Raw genomic sequence first — 21,255 nt, 5'->3', positions numbered from 1 at the left:
CAAGAGTCTGATAGACCAGAGACACTGGGACAGCACATCGAAACCCCTGGTCTAGAGGGATTAGCCTTATCTAAGTACATGGAAGGCCTATAACCTCCAACTGACTAGCCCCCTGCCAAGCAGCTGACAAAACCAAAAGACAGAAGCCTTGCAACTTCCCTTGCTTCAAAAGTCCTTGCCTGATAAATTTTGAAGCAATCGAGTTATCCTAGTCTTGAAGACTTACAAGTAGGAAAGGCACGTAGGTTCTGGTTTCCCTTTAGCTATCCAAATGCAAGAGCAGTCAAGCATTATGCTGTCCATGTATTATCCATCAGCTCTGCAAGATGTAAACAGCCCAGTGTACGCTGTGCAGTAGTCTGCAGTTTGACCTACAAAGGCATTCTTTCATGAAGAGAGGAAATGATAGTCTTTCTTAATGTTACAGGTTCAGGAGTATTCTCTGCTTTTAAAACAGCTTATTAGATACAAAAGAATTTTTCTTAGTGAGCACAGATGGATCCCTGAACCTGGTGAAAGATGGAAACGGAAACCAGCATCTGTACAGCAATGGTGGTTGACAGTTCCACTTCGTAAAAGCCAGTGTCGAGTGCTGAGCTGGAGCCAATACTTCCAGCTCACAAGAGGGAGCCTTAAGATTACAAAGCATGCCCCAGTCTCCTAGGAAAAGCAGTGCAAAGTGGATCCTTGCACCATGGCTGGGCTTGCTCTTCAGACAACCAGTTTCATACTTGTATTCAGAGTCATAATCCTTTATCTTGGTGCAAGCAAAGGATATCTATTAATGGAATCTCTGAACTGCCTGAGGATGCCACCCTTGCTTACCACTCCAGTTTCCATGGGACCCTGAGCTAGAAAAGAACTTGAGGTATTATGCTTGTGTATGCTGAAGGGGGAGGGGAAACACACCAAGCAAGACATGAAAGACAGGCATTGATTAAGCACTGTGCTAAGGCCATGGATTGTTAGGCATGAAGGAAAAAGAAAATGTATTGGTAGGGTAAGGGCAGCCTTACATAGCTGGTGTTTTTCATTAGACTACACAAATACCTCTTGGATTCTAAATGCAAAATGCAATTGTTTCTTCCTTTTATCCAAATTAAAGATGAGTTAATAGATAAGATGCTGATCTCTCTCTCTCTCTCTCTCTCTCTCTCTCTCTCTCTCTCTCTTTCTCTTTCTCTCTCTTTCTCCCTCTCATTTGCAACATAAGAATAATATCTTTCTCATGGGACTACTTACTAAAGTGTCTGTTAAAACCCAGCGTGTTATAATCATTCAAACATATGTTTGCTATTTCAGCTATTAGTGACGGTGGTCTGTAATAAACATGAAGTAGAGGGAAACTTTTTGCTTTTCCTAGCTAGTACAGTGTTGGGCTTTTGTTATCTGATAATTAGGAAATCAGTACAGTAGCATTACAGTCTTAGACTACAGAAAAGTCACTCAGCAGGCTCATCTGAGAAACAGAAAGCCTGTTTAGACCTTTGAATCTTTGCATAGTGAAATGCAACTCAGTGGCTGTCACCACAGTCAAAAACAAAACAAAAACAAAACAAAACAAAACAAAACAAAAAAAACTTTCTGAGATGGCCATTCCAGGCAACCAGAAGTAGTTAATTAGCAGAAAAAATTACTAACGCTAATGTGATCATTTTCCTCATTGTGTGACATCTCTGCATGAGTGGTTACAGTCTAGGCATGGTGACCTGCCTTCCTTCTGCCTTATTTAACTTGTATTTAACTTGGCCAACTGGGGTGTTGTGACAGCCTGAAGGAAAACCGCCTGGGACTGGCAGGGTAGGCAAAGCAGCAATGAGTCCCCAAGACTCCTCGGAGCCCTGGAAAAGTTAGCTATTAGTTCTTGGCCTCCAGTAGGAATACTTCACACATTTCGTTATCTTTCCCTCCTCCCTTCTTCTACAACACACTGTGATCAAAGGAGATTATTTTTAAACTCCAGTAGTGGCGATGTCATCACTTTTGTACCACTTTTAATAAGAGCCATAAAAAAAGTCTGAATTAGCAGTGGACAATGACATTGTATTGCTTAAACACAGAAAATGAAGACTGTTAGGAGAAAGAGAAGAACTCTCCTTTTTTCTTTTAAGCTGGACAAAACATTGTTGCTCGTCATATGTAACTATTGTTATGTCTTATGTAACTGTCACTCCACTAATTAATGCAAGGTAAGTAGATACAATCTAAGGAATTCCACCAGTGAAGCAAAGTTCCTTTCCCTTTGTTTCCAGGAGGGACTGAGAATGCTTATTTCAAGAGATCTAGATTGCACCAATACTATGTATGTCCAGTTTTCTCTCCGATTTATAGCAAAAGGTAAGTTGTTCCCACTGCATGAATCATTTTCCTCTAAAAAATGTCCTGTGCACAATCTCTCCTCCATAGAGAGGTTGCCTCCACTAGGGCCCTTAAGTTTCACTGTTCACAAATGGTCTTTAGTACAAGTTCCTCTTACCATAGTGGGGAGATAACTACTGTTTTAAACTGCTGATATAGATGGGGCTACCGCACTAGGTGATAAACTCACCACTGTGTCCTTGAACTCCACCACTACTGTGTTCTAGCTATCAGAATTTTAAATTAAAAATTATTAATTTATCAACACGTGGGGTTAATTTTACAGATGGTAATCATCCCAAAACACAACTCAGTCCCTCTGACTTTTCATATCTAATTATTTTCTTTAAAAAATAATGTCACTGTGGATATAAGACATTTTCAAATAATTTTTATTTATATCCCCTTGATTTAAATGTTCACAATCTTTGAAAAATGGATGTCACCAGAATGAATAAGGTTTAATTTTAATTTGGTATCTCCTACATATAGAGAAGAGAGAGGGAAAGGGAGGGAAACAAAGGGAGAGAGAGAGAGAGAGAGAGGAGAAAGAGAGAGAGACCAAGAGAGAGAAAGAGAGAGAACAGGCACATGTGTGCATGCATGTTCTACAAATATCTTGAAGAGAAAAGGTGTCTACATTTGGATATTTTTAAAATATATTCATACTAAAGCTTGACCTGCAATTACTTTCAGTTGTCACTGAACCATTTGGAGCAGAAAGTCTCCATGTTACTATAAACCGGCTCATGTTCTGATGATGTCCACAGGACTAGCTCAGAACCGGCTATGTCCTCATTATAGTATGCTTTATGCCTATGCTGTCTTCTCCCTAGGTACTCCAGAGAGGTCGCACTCCATCCTCCTACAATTTTCTGTCAATGGAGGAATCACCTGGCACCTGATGGATGAGTTTTACTTCCCTCAAACGACCAACATACTTTTCATTAACGTTCCCTTGCCATATGGTGCCCAAACCAACGCTACAAGATTCAGACTCTGGCAGCCATACAATAACGGTAAAAATACATGTGTTCTATTTTGGTCAGCACTGCCAGCTGTGTGTAATGATCCTGTTCCTCTGTCTTGGAGAAAGGCTTGCCCAATAGGCACACCAGCTGCGTATGCCACTCCATTTGACATGCCTTCCCTTTGACCATTCTCAGGGAAGAGTCAATATTCTGTGTCTTTGTCACCTTTGTCGAAGTTGACTGATAAATTCTTGGTTTAGTTTGCTGTCATTTGGGTTTGGCTGAGACATCTTGCCCTCTATTCCAGGGCTAGCCCAAAACTCACTACATAGCTTAGAACAGTTTTGAATTCAAGATCATCTTGCCTCAGCCTCACAGTTGCCAGGATTAAACATATGAGCCACAGAACTTAGGCATTTTGCTTTGCTTTGTTTTTTGTTTTGTATTGTTTTTAGTAATCCATCTTTACTGTTAGTTACTCACCAATAACAACTCGGTTTTGTTGAATTTACTAGAATGCACCATTCTTCTGAATGGCATTTCATTAGTGAAACAGATTATTGTGAAAAAGTAGAAGGAATTTAGACCAAACAGTGCCTTACATCTTTGTCACATTCATTGCCCATATTACACCAAAAACAAGTAGCATTTAACAGCATTTCACATTTGCAGAAGATTTTTTAAATTTCTAGCTTTGATTACTTCTTATAGTTCTTCTAATGCTGAATCTAAAGGGCCAGAGTTTTCCAGAACATGGATCTGTCTAAATAAGTACAGTTATGACATATTAAGCAGGAATAACCGAAACAGATATGGAAATGATATTTCTAGCTCTAAAATGTAACCCATATATTTCTTTTATGTTAAGATAAGATATAAGATATATTTCTTTTAAGATAGATAAGATCATGGTATAGTTTTGTTTAAATGTATCCATGTGTAAGAGATGGTATAAATACCAAGAAATTATATAAAATATATATAATATAAAAATATTATATATCCTGGTATTTTATATATGTGGATCTTATTATATAAGGATCAAACAAAAATCTGAAGAAGAAATTCACCTAATTTTAAAATCCAGAAGATGATGGACTCGTGGTACATCTGAAATGCTTACTTTTTTCTTTTTTATTCATCAAACACTTCCAAACCAAGACAATGAAGAAAAGCTACTAGTCTTAGGGCCATGATAGGAGTGAAAGGAGACAGAGGTGGGTGGTCCATTTCAAAAGCAGGTTATCTCCACAGGCTCCTAGTTACAAATCTGCTTTTATGCATTGCAAGACCTGCAGTAAAAGTACCATCTGTGAAGGTGCAAGGGACTGAGATGGATGGTCACAACACATCCACAGTCAAACAGAGTTCCCATCTCCACTTACATGGTCCAGAGTTCCCACATGGGGGTGGCACCTACCTGTAGTGAGACGGTCTTCCCACATCAACCTAATTAAGATAATTCCCTATGTGCATGCCCAGAGGACAGCCTCCCAGGTGATTCCAGACCTTTCAAGTTGACAGTTGACATGAACCATCACAGCATGTTTTTTAGTCCTTTCTTCATGATCGGTCCCAACAGTGCTTTGCAAATGCAGTCTAGTGCTTTCCCTTCTCATCTGCAATAGAACTATCCTTAAACACTTGGCTTGAGTCACTGGGAGTTTACAAGAATAAGGAAAAGAAATATAGTATTGTATCTCACAGCACTGATATCATGGTTGCGTTTTAATTGTAGCAAGATTACTTTCTTTGCCACCAATCACCCCTTGACTAGGTAGTCTACCTCAGTTCTAAACCACAGGCTACCAGCCTCATAGACAGATGTCTTACAGATTCCCCAACCACCACACTGCTGGAGAATGGTCCCTAGCAACACTCTGACTGGCAGGACAGCATGCATTCACAAGCTGCTCATCTCAGCTTCCTGAGATCAGAGTGGCTGTTCTGTGCTGTGTCATGTAATATGCTTACAAGCTTATTTTCTTCACACTCTGATTGCTGTGAATGTGCCACCATGAGACTTGTGAGTTTTGGCTGAAAAGCATATGTTGAAACTGTTGCCATTTGGCTTTTCCTACCATTTGCTTTCTTTCAATGAATGAATCTGATCTTCTTCTTTGGAAATTTTGATTTATCCCAAACTGTTTCAGGTAAGAAAGAAGAAATCTGGATGATTGATGACTTTATTATTGATGGAAACAATTTGAACAATCCTGTGATGCTGCTGGACACGTTTGACTTTGGGCCCAGGGAAGACAATTGGTTTTTCTATCCGGGTGGTAATATTGGCCTTTACTGCCCATATTCATCAAAGGGAGCTCCGTAAGTACTTAACTGAAAAGCTAAAAGTAAAATCATTGTTTCATACAGATCAGGGGGAATGTTTGCCTAAACAGTTTCCTCGTTGCTCTCTTGATAACCAGTGAAGAAGATTCAGCCATGGTGTTTGTTTCAAATGAAGTTGGTGAGCATTCCATTACCACCTGTGACCTAAGTGTGAACGAGAATACCATCATTCAATTTGAGGTATTGATTTCTCTTAGAAATGCTTTAAGTTTTATATTGACCAAAACCTGGTCAAGAAGAAGGAAGTCTTTACTGTGACTTCCTCTTAAGGTCATGAAAGATTTGTGTTATAATTCACTTTTATTATCAGACCAATGTTCATTTCAGAAATAGAGTTGCTTGTAACATAGTTCTGTCCTACCTACTGCAATAAGTGTTGAAATAGTTACTTTAAGATTAGAAAAACGTGAAAGAATGCTATTGTGGTCTTGTTATTCTCACAGTTTTTATATAAAATGAGAATGTCTTAGGACCTAGGTAACTGTAACTATAGTGTATACTGTGCCCACATACCAATAGAATCTTTATCATGCTACTCTGATAAAACAGTATCACACTATTTTTACAATTTTAGATATACCATGTGTAGTTGACATTTTATGCATTCCTTGTATTTGTCAAGAAAGTAAATTCATAATGGAAACATTTGCATATTAAAAACACTTGCATAAAATCGACATAATCAAAGGCTTCTTGTACCAGCATTCTAAGTAGTGAGTAAAATTTTTCTGATCTCTGACTTTGTTATATTTCCTGATTTTATGGTTTAAATACTAAGAAAAAATGGTACTTTTGTCTCTTTTAGGAATTGAGGTAGAAATTAGTGCCTAGAGTTGAAAAGTTCGTCAAGTTCCAATTGTTTACTCATTGGAAAGTAAAGGGGTGAACATATCCATCCATCGTTCTCCATGTTCTTCCCCTTCCACTCAACTCACTGCATATTAAATAATCAGCTACTACAATGGCACAATAGTAAGCCAATGTTCATCCACATTGGAAGGATGAGCTCTGGGACAGAAGGAGCCGCCTGCATGTAGCAGGAAGGAGCTTATCAAGAAAGGAAAGAGGGAGGGAAATCATCCCTGGTGTGATGGAAAAATACCAGTGACTTCATTCTACATTGTTTTTATATTGAATGTGTGTTGAAGATTCTCCAAGTTAAAAATTTTGGAATTATTTATAAAGTATCATAAGAAAGAAAGTAATCTTGCTACATAAGACTGATAAGGAAGCTAAGACTTTGGATTAAGAAAACACTCTTCATTAAAATTTTATTGGCTTGACAATAAAAAAAAATGGGCCAAAGTTACATTTGGAATTATCTCAAGCTTTCCCTTGTCCATTTTCTGTTTCTTATAACATGAGATAAAATAGATTTTATATGGCCTTTTTTAGGGATCCTTATGAAGAAAATATAATTTAAAGGTAATATATGTTGTCACATAGGGAACAGATCTTCCAGAGTGACATATTTCAGTAAGACCCTTCTCAGGGATTAAATGGCCTCCAAGGACCATAGCCAGTGTGCGGGCGCATTGCTCTGAGATAATCTGCATCACGTTTTCTTTCATCCCAAGATCAATGTTGGATGCTCCACTGATAGCTCATCTGCTGATCCAGTCAGACTGCAATTTTCAAGGGACTTTGGAGCCACCTGGCACCTGCTGCTTCCCCTCTGCTACCACAGTGGCGGCCTCGTCAGCTCCTTATGCTCCACTGAGCACCACCCGAGCAGCACCTACTATGCAGGGACCACCCAGGGCTGGAGAAGGGAGGTTGTGCACTTCGGGAAGCTGCACCTTTGCGGGTGAGAATCTGCTGCTTGGCACCATTCTTGTCTCTCATTTGGTGACCTGCCCTTCTAAAGTTACTCAGGGAGAAAATACCACGTTTTGGTTGTTTTCAGTTTTCACTTGAAACAGATAGTAGACATTCAAAGCAGGAAAGAGAGATAATGTAACTACTTGTACGTAGTTTGAGGCTAGAGTCAAAAGAGTGCTGTGGATTGCATAGTTTGAAATCTGTTTCCCTGTGCATCTTTAACAAATCAAAAGGAATCGAGAGAATGCATTTCTCTCATAATGTTGCCCCTCTTCCCGTGGGCTCTCACCTCATGCTATAAATGACAGCAATGCGTTCACACACGTACCCCTATAGGCAATGTATGGAAGCTGGGCACCTACAGCCAATTCCTGGAGTCTCATAAAAAGGCACTGACACTTTCCCCCCTGAACATTTTTACTTTCTCAACCCCTCTCAGCATTGTCGTGACATTATACTTGTCTCTTCTGTGGAAAAGCTATTTGGAGATAAAGGACTTCAATTCCCATAGAGATAACTATAGTTTCAAAAATAAAACTTATAACGAAGGGAACAGCTAGGACTCAGCAAAGCAGCCAGCCTGAGTCTCAGTCTTCCTGATGCTGTGCCCCTTTAATACAGTTCCTAGTGCTGTGCTAACTCCCAACCATAAAATTTTCATTGCTACCTTATAACTGTAATTTTGGTTCTGTTCCTGAATTGTAATATAAATATCTGTCTTTTCCAGTGGTCTTAGGGGACTCATATGGAAGGGTCATTCTACTCTCAAAGGGGTCATGACCCACAGATTGAGGGCTCTGTTTTAGACTACAATTGATTCTTTCAGTGTATATCAAAAAGAAGTACTACTTCAAGATGAAAATCAATGTTCAGTCCTCACATGCAACTAGGCGTAGTTAGACCTGCCTGTAAGCCAAACAAGTACGTGGCACTTTTCCAAGAGGATGAAAGTACATTTGCAAAAGTTAGCATTGTTTTGGAGCATAACCCACCCACCCCTCATTACCTCACTAGAGCTGTTTCCATAATTCGATTGTGAAGAGCGTAAATACTTTCTGTTGTTGACTGTGTCACTTGTTATGGCATGAAGGCAGTATACTTATAGACACCAAATGTTTCCTTCACATACAAGTATCACTCAACAGAATGACCTCTGCACCTGTTGGAGTGGGGTGGGGTGGAGGTTGCAAGGAGACTGTCCAGAAATCACAGACTTGGTACCACCTAGCTTGGTGTTGAGCTCCTATCAGTTAGCAGAGCTGTTCACAGAAGAAATAGGCAGGAGGCAGTATCTCAGCAGTAGAAAATTTATCTGAAATCAGTTTTCATGTAGAAAAAGGAAGAGTTTACTAAAGGATTCTAGGAAGTTTGTGGTCCTTACTCTTATTAACCTGCTGTCAACATCAAATCGATCATGGTTCCTGTTCCCTGAGACTCTTGACTCCAAATCTAAAAAGAAAATCTGAATATTCATTTATGGCTAAAAGTCCAGAGATCACCCCTGAACACACTAGGCATGGTCTGACTGTGTCACTCCAAAATTCATGTGGTGAAATTCTTACCTTAAAGGTCATAGCCTGAGGAAGTGTGGCCTTAGAAGAGGTCATTAGATCATAAATGGGATTGTAGCCATTATAGGGGAGGCCCCAGAAAACCGCTTTGTCTCTCATACCATGTGAAGACACAGCTAGAGGGCATCTAGCATGAACTGTAGAGCAAGCCCTTAGCAGATGCTGTGCTAGCTCCTTGGTCTTGGGCCTTCAGCTCCTACAGTGATTAGAAAGAATAAATGTCATTTTTTATAAGGTACCCAGTTCATGTCATATTTCTTTAGCCACTGAAAGCAGAGTGAAACAGATACCTTTGACCAAAGTCAAAAGTCCCTCAGTTCCATCATGGTACTACTGAGAAGTACCAGGTCTCCTTTTCAGTGAGCTTCTGCTTTTCTCTGACTTCCTAGTCAAGAAAGAGCCTGGTGGTAGGTTGTAGCCATGATTATGGTGTACCATCTAAGACATGCTTCAGAGTTCCCACATCTAAGTAATCTTACCTGACGCACATGAAGTAAGTCAAGAGTCCTGTGAGGGAAAGGCTGTCCACACCAACAGGACCAAGCTGCTGGTGGAATCCTCTGTGGCACACTCAGGTGTAAAGTATAATAGCATATCCTGGAAATGCAAGCAAGGGAAATACAGATGTCTCTATTTCACCCACTAGAGAAAATCCAGTTTTGAGAAAATAGTCCTAACATACAGAATTACGACTGGCATGTTGCTTTTTCTCCAAGTTATTTTATTTCTATGGCAAGGAGTCATGCCCACATTCAGAACTGTATCAACCCAAACTGTTCTCAGCCATTTCTGTAGAGGAAAGACTGTGTCCACATCTTTGTCTCAAGAAAATAATTAGTACTGTTTTTAAAACTCATACAACCATGAATTGCTGGAAGGCAAAAATGAAAATTTCTCAACTCAGTGAGCCATTCCTCGGTTTGCACTCAACATGGGACATAATAATAGCACAAATGCTAGCTGAGGGAGAGAAAGAGAGGGGGAGGGCTTAAAATTTCTGTGGTTTAATGAACACTGGACACACATATAAACAATTAAATATATAATGCTTTCAGTGTCAAGTTTTTACATTTTTTGCATTTTAATTAAAATGTAATTGTATCATTTGCCCCTTTCTTCTCCTCCCTCCAGGCCCTCCCATACCCCCATTCTCAAACCGACAGCCTCTACATACCATTTATGTTCAAAATATAAGTGTTGAATTTCCACCTAATTTTATACACATCACCTTTCAGTCAAATGTCTTTTTGTCCTGAAAACATCTTAAGTGTTTTGTTTTATGCAGTTTCATAACAAGTCAAGCAAAGGCCCCTACTGAATATAAATAGTGTGCTGTGCTCGAAATTCTAAGTGTATATTTCTAAGAGGCAGATTCTTTGAGCAGCCCTGGCTTGAGAGCGAGTGCTGACATTCACAAGGTGGATGGCAGTGAGAATTTTTCAAACTAAGATCTCAGCCGAAGGGAACCACAGCAAACCCAGGCTCTCAGCCCATTTGTCATGGCATTTGTAGTTTCTGTGCCAAGGCAGGCGAGCACTAATAAATACCCAACCAAGGTGGTTCATTTGTATTCAGAACATTTGAATAAGTAAGTTCAAACAAAATCCATGTAGGCTTTTCTTGAAAGGAAAACTCCAGCCATTTCTCTCAGCTCAGCAGTCTGAAAGTTCAAAAGGTAAGAAGTGTCTTTGCCTAGACTAAACTCGGACAAGTGTAGGAGAAGCTGCTTTAATTATCAGTTGGCATTTTGGGGGCAGTCTAGTCTACCTGGGGTCTTGCTGTAAACGTGAGAAAGTGCATGAGAACTTTGCTCCTATCGGTCTTAGTCCCTCCTACACTGCAGAGGTCTAACCATCCCAAACCCTAGTGTTTAACTTCAATTTCTGTTTCTCAAATGAAAAGCTAGTCAGAATTTAGCTTATGTGATAACAAGAAGATGGATAAATTACAGGACACAAAAGTAAGTGTCTGTGACATATCTAATGCCCAGTCCCTCTCTTCCATCTTCTCTTAGCTGACTTTTATACATGTTAAAAAATATACATTATTTCTGGACTTTTAGTTAAATAAATAGATTATTTCCAGTAACATGATTATCACTAGTAACATGTGATAATTCACTTGCTAATTTTGGTGATGATGATGGTTTGCAGGATTTGCAGGGATGGGAACAGTGGCTGATTGGTTGGTTGGTTAGGTTTTTATTTAAAAAAAATAAAGGTTCATGCTGGTCTAGAACTCTATGCAGAGGCTGGCCTCAAACTCATTGGGAGGGAGTCCTTCTATCTCTATGTCAGGTTCTGAGATTACAGTTGTGAGCCACCAAACCTGGCATATTCACTTATTTTTTGATTAAATAAATAAATAAAACAAGACATAAGAATGAGCAACCTAAATAATAAAGCTGATTTTCTAACTTTTTTTTCCTCTTAAATTTACTAAGCAGCTACTGTGTTAAAACCATGATTCTGGGACCATGTAATAAAGGAGGCATAGACATGAGTTTCTACAAGCTTTCTGCTAATAGAAGAAATAGGCATGTCTTAAATTATCAAGCAGTAGTACTGAAATCATGGAAATATCATCACAATTGTTGTAAAACATAACATAGCCAGAAGACCCAGCAATGACTCTACCATGCTCTCTGGAACAAATACTGGTGCTGCCCATGTTCATAGCAGCACTGTTCTCCATGGCCAAAAGGCAGCAACGATCAGACCAATGAATGAATAAAGCTGATAAATCCCCGTGATGGAGCATTAAGAGGAAGGAAAGTCTGACACTTGCTACAAGTGGATGTGCCTTGAAAATGTGAATGCTGAATGAATATAGCCAAATATAAACCATATGTTGCATGGCTTCATTGCTATTGTGTGCTCAGAATGGGTAAATCCACAGAGGCAGACAGGAGGTTGGTGGTTGCCAAGGAAAAGTAAATGTGGCAGGGCTACTGGGGCCTGGGGTTTCCTGTCAGGGTAACGAAATGCATTGGAACTAGATAAAAGTAGGCACAGAATTGTGCATTTTATGTGGTTCATGGTTGATTTCATGTTTCATAAGTTTACATCTATTTTTGAAGCAATTACTTATGCAGAGTGTTGACAGTGAACTAGTCTCTAACAAGAGAGCCAGTGCTGGAAACATAGGAAGATCAGGTGCAATCTTTCAATAGCTGGTAAAATTCTACTGTCAAAAAAAAAAAAAAAGAAATTCCCTGAAATGGCAAGTCTCATTTTCTTCTGTTTTCTTCAGCAAATCCTACCGGTGTGTGCCACCACTACTAAATCCTGTTTTCTTCTTCTTAGGTTGATACATAAGTAGTGATTTCCCATTGTTTATGGACCAAATGTGCTAACTCTAAAGATGTAATGTTCTATTGGATAACTTTGAAATCTCTGTGCCTTGTTTTCCAGATCTGTTCGATTCCGTTGGTATCAGGGATTTTATCCTTCTGGCTCTCAGCCGGTCACATGGGCCATTGATAACGTCTACATTGGTCCCCAGTGTGAAGAGATGTGCTCTGGGCATGGGAGCTGCATCAATGGCACCAAGTGTATATGTGACCCAGGCTACTCCGGTCCAACCTGTAAAATAAGCACCAAAAATCCTGATTTTCTCAAAGATGATTTTGAAGGTAATCTTTTCTGTTTAGTTCTTAGAAGAATTTACATATAAACACAGTCTGTGATGAAGAATTAACCACTCATGTATATTCTAATAGTTATACTTACAACTGCCAATATTCCAGAGTCCACTTCTCTCTGAATTTTATAGGTTATACTTTGACATGGAATTTAGTGGGGGAGAATGAATAAGACTTTAAATGAGAAATTAAAGGTTATTTCCACCACTCTTTTGTAAAATTTATTTAATTTTCAATAGGCAGGTTAGATCATTAATGTCTTGATACTGCTATTGATGGAATAAGTTGTACACATATGAACCTATAAGAAAAGTCAAAGAAATTCCTTTAACTAGTTAATTATAGTTAGTGTTTGATATTTGTTAGCTAGTTGAGAGTTTTGCACAGCATATTTTGATCTTATTCACCCTCTCTCCTCTGATTCTTTCTAGATCCACTGTTCCACTCAACCCTTGTCCTACCCAACAGTGTGTCTTTTTTTATTTCCTCTTCAACTTTGAACTGCCCAAATATTCACAGATGTGGGGCCTTCTACAGGGAATGGTCTTATCAGAGCTATACTGTTGGACAAACCTGTCTCTCCCTCTCTCAAGAGCAGACCATAGCCAGTAGCTTCTTGGCTAGGGAGAGACTTCATGCCCAACTGCCTTCATGCTGAGACTTGGTCTGGCTGGGCATGTTCAGGTCTTGTGCATGCTTTTACAACTGCTTTATTTTCATGACTTTTGATACTACATGTAATTGCTTATAAGTAGCAAGAGAATATGCTCAAGGGATTATCTTGTATTATAAGAAACAATTTGTTAGAAATCTTGATTCCACCAACCGTTCAGGCAGCCTCTCCTTTTCCACACTGTTATTTTACATCAATACATATGATGCTAGTGTTACAACAGAGAAGAACATTATATACTAGTTATTTTGGGAGCATCTAAATTGTAGATGTGCTTTTACCAGAGGTCGGATTAAACATTTTCATATGGTTGGGCCGATACAGCAGCTATGTGTGTTAGTGAATCAGACAAAAAGATTTTATTTTCCTCCATTTTCTGTAAGACTTTTAATTATTTTTATTTTTAATAATTGTAAAATATTAATAATTTTATTATCTATAATTTTATAATATGCTTTAAAACTACATTTAGGTACAAGCATACAGTGAAACATTACACTGCCATAAAACATTTGAACTATTGATATATTCTACAATTTATGTGAACCTTGGAAATAATACAATAGACAAAAGAAACCAGACTCCCAAAAAATCCATTGCATATTCTGTTTGTGTGAACATCCCAAGTAAGCTGGTCCTCGGAGGTAAGAGTCGGACTAGTCAGTTGCCAGGGATGCAGCAGAAAAGGAAGCTGCTGCATTGTTGATACAGGTTTCTTCTTGAGAGGACAGAAACCTTAAATAGTTACTGGTGAAGGTTTTACTTCCAAAATATACTAAATACTATTAAATTATTCACTTTTAGATTGTTAATATAGTAAACATGTTTTGTGTATTTAAACACATTTAAAAAATACTAAATCGAAGATTCATATCTGAGTAGATTTGAAAACCAGCTTTGAAAGACATTTAACAGCAACTATTAAATTATATTTAAATTTCTGTGGTAAAAAAAAGTATCCATTTTAAAAAGATACTGTGTTATTTCTCCATTAACACTGCCACACATTAGAAAGGACTTGGTAAAGACACTGTGTCCCAGGTTCCCTTTCTTATGGCCCCTCATTCACTTCTGAATAACCAGCATTTTTCTTTGATGTGGCACTTTCCTGGCTGAACCATAGATACTTGGGAAAAGCCCCTCTCTGACATATGAACCTTTATATCAGTCAAGGCTAAGAACACTGAAGATATTCGTATGATAAAGCATCCTTTTAATCCAAAAATGCACTTTTAATGTTTATGGCTTTATATTTTAAAACTACATGACATATTCCATCATAGTTCTTTGAAAACGTAATACAACTATATTCATGGTCACAGGTTAACCACATTTTCCACTTTCTCAGGTCAACTGGAATCTGATCGATTCTTACTGATGAGTGGAGGGAAGCCGTCTCGGAAGTGTGGGATCCTTTCCAGTGGGAACAACCTCTTCTTCAATGAGGATGGCTTGCGCATGCTGGTAACACGGGATCTGGATTTATCACATGCTAGGTAAGTGTAGCACACAATTGTGGACATGAAGAAGCCAGGAGCTCTCAAGGGTGACATCTTCCATGCTGTTATTAGGTGTCGTTCTGCTCAAAGTTCCCAATGAGACACAGATCACATAATTTCTAGTTCAATACCAACATCAGCTGTGAAACACCTAAACAAACAAAGCCTACTATCTGTTATTTTATAATCTTAAGAAAATAGCAATGTTTAATTCACTCTAACTTTAAAAAAAATACTATTGCCTCTATTTTACCCTCCTACTGACTACATTCATTAACACTTGAACTCTAAAGAAAATATGTACATTTACTATCTTGTCTTAGTAAGAAGCTCAGTAGAAATGCATCCTCAAGTTATTCATGATTAAGTTTACCTTCATTAGCAAATATTTAGTTGAGAATATTTGAGGTATGTTCTGTGGTGCTCATAAGCAACTGCCCAATGCCTCACTAGTACATAAGAAGCCATTTTCTAAATTGAGCATAGTCAGTCAGAAAAATACACATTTTAAGCTGGCTCACAGAGTCATGCCCTGTCAGAATGTGTATCCCTTGGTCACTTGATGAGCCAGAACCTTAACAGCAAAACATTACGTACAGTTTTACATGTGTAAAATGCAGCTCTGACCCATTTTTAAATGAACAAGGAAATCATGTTTATGGTTTTAAAACATTTCTCAATATTTTAAAATATATCTGAACATTCCCTCTTTTCCCTGAATTCAGTTTCTGATTATAAATAATATAAGTCACAGAAAATGCAAGTCTATCTAAAATAATTTTATAGTTACTGAAAGCAGAATTTTACCTATCCCACTCTAATGTATATAATTTTATTTGATAGTCTTTATGCCAGATTCTTTAATACCATCCAAGTTCTTTAATTTAGAAATTATTAAGTTTTCCAAATAAGCAATTCAAATATGTTTTTTTCTAAGTAGTAATTTGGTGTTTATGTTATCACTAAATTAATATGAACATCTTTCCAATATAAATAGATAGTACACCTAGTTTTCCCTAGATAAGAACTGTTTTCATTTGTGCAAACATCACTAGGCACTAACATTGCACGTTTCCATTAATCCAATGTTAAAAGCTGCATTCTATAGCTCCTCCAGTTGCATGCTGTGTGGGATTTGCATATATTGACCTTAAAATGTTCAGTGTAAGATCTCAGTGTTTTCAGGGCCATGATATAAATACAGGTTGGGAGAATGGTGAGCAATGAATGGTTTTGTGTATGATACTGATAACATTTATTATCAGTCCTGTTACATTACTGAGTATGTGTGTTAGATTTGACATGAAATTTATTCTGCCTTACCAATTAGAATAGTGGCCAGACCAGGCACCAGCAGCTTGCTGGCCAAAGATAACATGTGAGCCAGTTTTCATTGGCACCCCAGCTGCTTGCTGCCACTCTGTCCACCTCCCCGCCAGCTAGGAAAGCTGCCACTGGCTGGCCGCCACCATTCTCAGAGGCCAGTATCATCTATACCCAGACCTAGCAGCAGTCAGAGTCTGGCAAGCCTTACCACCAACAACAACTCACACTCATGCTTACCCTTCCTTCCCCTAATACAAGAGACAGAAAAGAGGCCCAGGCTTAACACAGCTCTTCCAAAAGTGGCCTGGTCTTTTGAAAAGAGGGGATAGAACTCCTGCATGTAAATGTGTCTCCTAAACCAAGAGATTTAAGATCTATAAATCTATAAAGCTACTGGTAAGATGGAAATGGATAATTTTGCCAGTAGTTATATATATATATAAAATACAGGTGCCACACACACACACACACTATATATATATATATACATACACATATATGTATGTATTATATTCTTCTAATTCCAAACACTGAGGTCTGGAATTCAGTTGTCTTTCCTAGACAAACAATGCACTCGCAGACTTGAACAGCCTTTGGATCTCTCCCAAGATCTTATAAAGTAGCCAAGGGAAGCAATGGCTCTGGCTTTCCTCTGGCTGCTTGGAGGAGAGATTCAAGATATAAATATGAGCCAGAATTGCCGTTTTTTCACACTTCACATTTAATTAACTCTCATTCACATTAGAACAGAAAAATCAAGCTTTGAAGTGATTGTTTTGGACAGTCATTAAATCATCATGCTTATTAACATCATCGTTGCCTCATACTGGCTGGAGGCTTGCCTTTTGTTAATGAGGATTTCTCTTTGAAGTAAAAGGCTACAGTGGTATCTTCTGGTGTCAGGTTTGTGCAGTTCTTCATAAGACTAGGATGTGGTAAAGGGGTTCCAGACCCCAGGAGCCAGCCCATACTTCTACAGTACTCCCTCAATGGTGGCCTCTCCTGGAGCCTTCTTCAAGAGTTCCTCTTCAGCAACTCCAGCAATGTGGGCAGGTACATTGCCCTGGAAATGCCCCTGAAAGCCCGTTCTGGTTCTACACGCCTTCGCTGGTGGCAGCCATCTGAAAATGGGCACTTCTATAGCCCCTGGGTGATCGACCAGGTCAGTCTCTTCAGAATTATCTACTTTATGACTTTAGAATGCATGTTAGCCCAACGCCCATGCTTATGAAAGCCCAGACAGACAGTCAAATGACTTGCCCAAGGACACACAGCTAGATTAGATATGGTGTTTAACTTCCTTCCATTCTCTAGCCCATCAATTGCCTAAACCTATAAAAATAAGTGACACAACAGAAGGCCTAGGTCCTGTTTAGAGAGGATGATGCCATATGGATAGACGGACTTTATCAAGCGTGATACAAGGTTATAATTCTCCAGAAAGAGAAGCATGCAAATTAGCATTGATGCGACATGCAATTGTTCTCAAATCCTCTTTTCCAGCCTTTGATGAAAAATAAGTAAGTCTTTCCCAGCATCTTTCTGGACTGCTCTAAGAGATCTTCATACATAATACAGTGTATCAAACAGGACTCAGAGAACCTGTTCACAAATAGTAGAGAGTTCATGCAAAGAATTGCAACTGAAATGCCTCAGGGCATGACTGTCCTTAAATAGAAATTTCACATGGAAAACAATCATAGGCAAACCAAATTTTGCTCTTCCAGCTTGGGGACTTGTGCTTTCCAGTGGCACAATTTGGCCTACAAATGGCTGTGAATGGTTTTGTCAGTCCTTTGATTTGTTTTCTGTAGCTCCTTGCCAGATGGGCAAACAGACCACAGAAACAAGAGCATTCTAAAAACCCCCTAACATTATGCTAGTTGTACAGTACCAGATCCAAGATGGCTGACAGATCAAAACAAACAAACAAAAACAACTGAACTCTTCTGTATGTTAAAACCTAAATCTGGGGTGTTCTAAAATGCATTTCAGATTCTTATTGGAGGAAATATCTCTGGTAATACAGTCTTAGAAGATGATTTCTCGACTTTGGACAGCAGAAAGTGGCTGCTTCACCCAGGAGGCACCAAGATGCCTGTGTGTGGCTCCACGGGTGATGCCCTGGTCTTCATTGAAAAGGCCAGCACCCGTTATGTGGTCACTACAGACATTGCTGTGAATGAGGACTCATTCCTACAAATAGATTTTGCTGCCTCCTGCTCTGTCACAGACTCTTGCTATGGTAAGTATTCCATATCCATACAGAGGGACAGAAGCATGGGTGCCCATGGCCACCTCTGCAGTGGGACTGTTCAGAACCTGTGTTATGGGGCTTAGGAAGATGGCTTAGTAAAGTTCTTACTGGGCAAGCTTGGCAACCTGAGTACAGCTTCCTATCACCCACATAAAAGGCCAAGCATGGCTGTATATTCCTGTAGTTCTACACTGTGAAGGCAGAGATCACTTCATCTCACTGGCCAGCCAGTTAGATTAATCAGTGAGCCTCAAGCTGAGTGACAGTCCCCAAGAAGCAATAAAGGAAAATTCTCAGTCTCCACCACTGGATTACATCCACAGATATGAACACACACATACATACATGAGTACACACACACACAAGTACTCAAGTGATAGTGTTATGTATGCAAATGATCACAGTACATTTTAAATTCTTGGGATCTTCTTGAAACTTTAATTTTTCTCAACAACATTGTGTCATAAATAAAGTATATTTTTAAAACATTGTGGATAGATTGAATTTCAGAAACTAAATCAGTAAGATTTCCACCTGGGGATATAGTTTACTTAGAAGACTGCCTGTCTAGCATACATAAAGCCCTGAGTTTGCTCCCTAGCACCATGTAAATTGCATGGTAGCACATGCTGGTCATCCAAGCTCTCAGGAAGTGGAATCAGAAAGAGAATACAAACTGCCATCATTGTACAGTCTTGACCCTTTACCTGAATTACAGACCCCTCAGGATTACTGAGGAATTCCAAACCTGTGCCACCTTACTTCTAGGACAATATAGGCCCTTGTTCTTTCTTAGATCAGAGAAGGTGAATATGTGAGGAGCTTTGTTTCTCTGTAACCAGATTTTCATATTTCTATGATTTTTAACTTTATTAGGAGGAATTCCAGAAGTATTCTTTGTACTTCAATCACAGTTAGTTAACACTAGTCAGTGGCGGGGGGGAGGGGATGGGGGTTGGTAGAACTTGTGGGAAAAAGATGGGTAAGCAGAAGGTACACATTCTGTATTCAGTAGGTACATTTTTTTTGAATAGGTGTCTCAAAAATTTAGTATTATAGATGACCAAAGGAGAGTGTTCTATAGAATGGAGCTAATGTAAGATGTAATGCAAACTCAGAGGAGAGAGCGTTGATGAATGGTGGTCCCACCTAAGGAGTTAGAGACCATTTGACAACGAGCTAAGTCTCCGTTGGACCTCTATGGCTGGAGTGGATTTTAAAGGGTAGATAGATCAGAGAAGCCATCCCAATCTGAGCCAGTAGCTTATGTAAAGAAGGATCCCCTGGCCACAGGAAAGCTGCAGGAGAATGAAGCATAATAGCCCTAAAAACAGAAATATACTTGGTATTCCAGTGTCCTTCAGTAACTTTAGGAGTCAACAAAAATAACAAAGGAAGCTATCCCAAGGTTGACTCAGCAAGAACAAAGCTAGATTTGACACACATAAGCCAGAAGTGTGTGCTTTAACCATAGGCAGGCACGGCCTCCTGAGAGAGGTACAATGAATAAAGTACTGAAAGAAGCCACAAATCTCAAAGGACCTTCAAGGGCAGGCACAGAAACTTGTGCTTGACAAGGTCACAAATAGGAGACAACAAGCACAGAGGAGTATTGCCTGGTTTCATTTCTGTTGCTGTAATAAAATACCGGACAAATATCAAGTTAGTGGAGAAAGAGGTTTATTCCATCTTATCATTGTGGGGAAGTCAAAGCAGGAACATCAAATAGCTAATCACATCACAACTATAGCCTAGAGCATAGAGAAGCAAATGCATACATGCTTGCTTGATTGTTTGATCAGCTCTATTTCTCCACTCTTGTATAGTTCAAGCCCCTGCCTAGGGAATGACACTGAGCACAATTCTCTGGTTCTCACTTTATCAACCAATTTAATCAAGACAATCCCCAAAGCTAACGTATTGCAGACAATTCCTCTTTTACCAGGTGATTCTAGATGGTGTCTAGATTGGCAATGAATGCCGACCATCACAGGAATCCTGATGTTTTAGGCGAGGTTAGCTCTGAGGTGGTAAGTAGAAAGGAATTTTAGTAAATAAGGTATAGCAATGATCTCCAGTGGAGGTGTGGGGTAAGACAGTGAAGGGGTATAGGGGCAGTGAAGGGAGGTAGAAAGGGCAGAGGTAAGACACTGAGAACAATCAAACAGCAGCAGACACTGAGAACAATTAAACCAGGACTAAATGACAGGCTTGGCACAGAGGAGGTAAGCCAGAGGACTCAACTCTTGGAAATGAATTTTAAACCCAGAGAGCTAGTGTCAAAAATCACCATTAATGAGGTTTGGTGGTTAAGAAAATGTGTTTATTTATGGAAGGAAATGGCGTGTTCCTCTCAGTTCTAGTGACAGGACTTCTTGGTCCTGTAAAGAGGAGGATCTGGGGCTGGAAAGACTGTTCAACGGTTGAGAGCACTCTCTGCTCTTCAGAGAATTGAGTTCAGTTCCCCAGCAACCAAATGGTGGCTTACAGCCTTCTATCCTTGGATCTGATACCCTCTTCTGGCATGCAGGTGTACACACAGATAGAGCACTCATGTAGGTAAAATAAATAAATAATTCTTTAAAAAGAAGAAGAGAAGGACCTGTCTAAGTTGCTCTTCATGATGTATTCAGCATCCTGTGCATTGTCAGGCTCAGCAAGCACTAGCCAAATAAATAAAATCAATGTTGAGACATAAAGCTGGTAGATACAGTCACAGTGTTAGTGTGTATATGTAGACTAGGAGGCCAGGAAGAAAGCACAAAGGGGGGGGGGGGGGGGGGGGGG

General features: G+C 39.3%; 1 protein-coding gene across 1 annotated transcript in view; it reads left to right on the top strand.

Annotated features, from left to right (window-relative positions):
* Reln (reelin) overlaps positions 1 to 21,255 on the top strand; it is a 416,018-nt gene that overhangs the window by 341,344 nt on the left and 53,419 nt on the right. Inside the window, exons 37-45 of the mRNA XM_028778108.1 lie at positions 2,253 to 2,337; positions 3,195 to 3,377; positions 5,483 to 5,654; positions 5,756 to 5,858; positions 7,256 to 7,485; positions 12,484 to 12,704; positions 14,735 to 14,882; positions 17,115 to 17,373; positions 18,207 to 18,456. Of these exons, the coding sequence (XP_028633941.1) occupies positions 2,253 to 2,337; positions 3,195 to 3,377; positions 5,483 to 5,654; positions 5,756 to 5,858; positions 7,256 to 7,485; positions 12,484 to 12,704; positions 14,735 to 14,882; positions 17,115 to 17,373; positions 18,207 to 18,456 (1,651 nt within the window). The remainder of the gene's footprint in view (positions 1 to 2,252; positions 2,338 to 3,194; positions 3,378 to 5,482; positions 5,655 to 5,755; positions 5,859 to 7,255; positions 7,486 to 12,483; positions 12,705 to 14,734; positions 14,883 to 17,114; positions 17,374 to 18,206; positions 18,457 to 21,255) is intronic.

This window comes from Grammomys surdaster, unplaced genomic scaffold (genome assembly GCF_004785775.1).
Source record: "Grammomys surdaster isolate TR1022 unplaced genomic scaffold, NIH_TR_1.0 325, whole genome shotgun sequence".
In the NCBI taxonomy this organism is placed as follows: domain Eukaryota; kingdom Metazoa; phylum Chordata; class Mammalia; order Rodentia; family Muridae; genus Grammomys; species Grammomys surdaster.
This window is presented reverse-complemented; position numbering and strand designations above follow the sequence as displayed.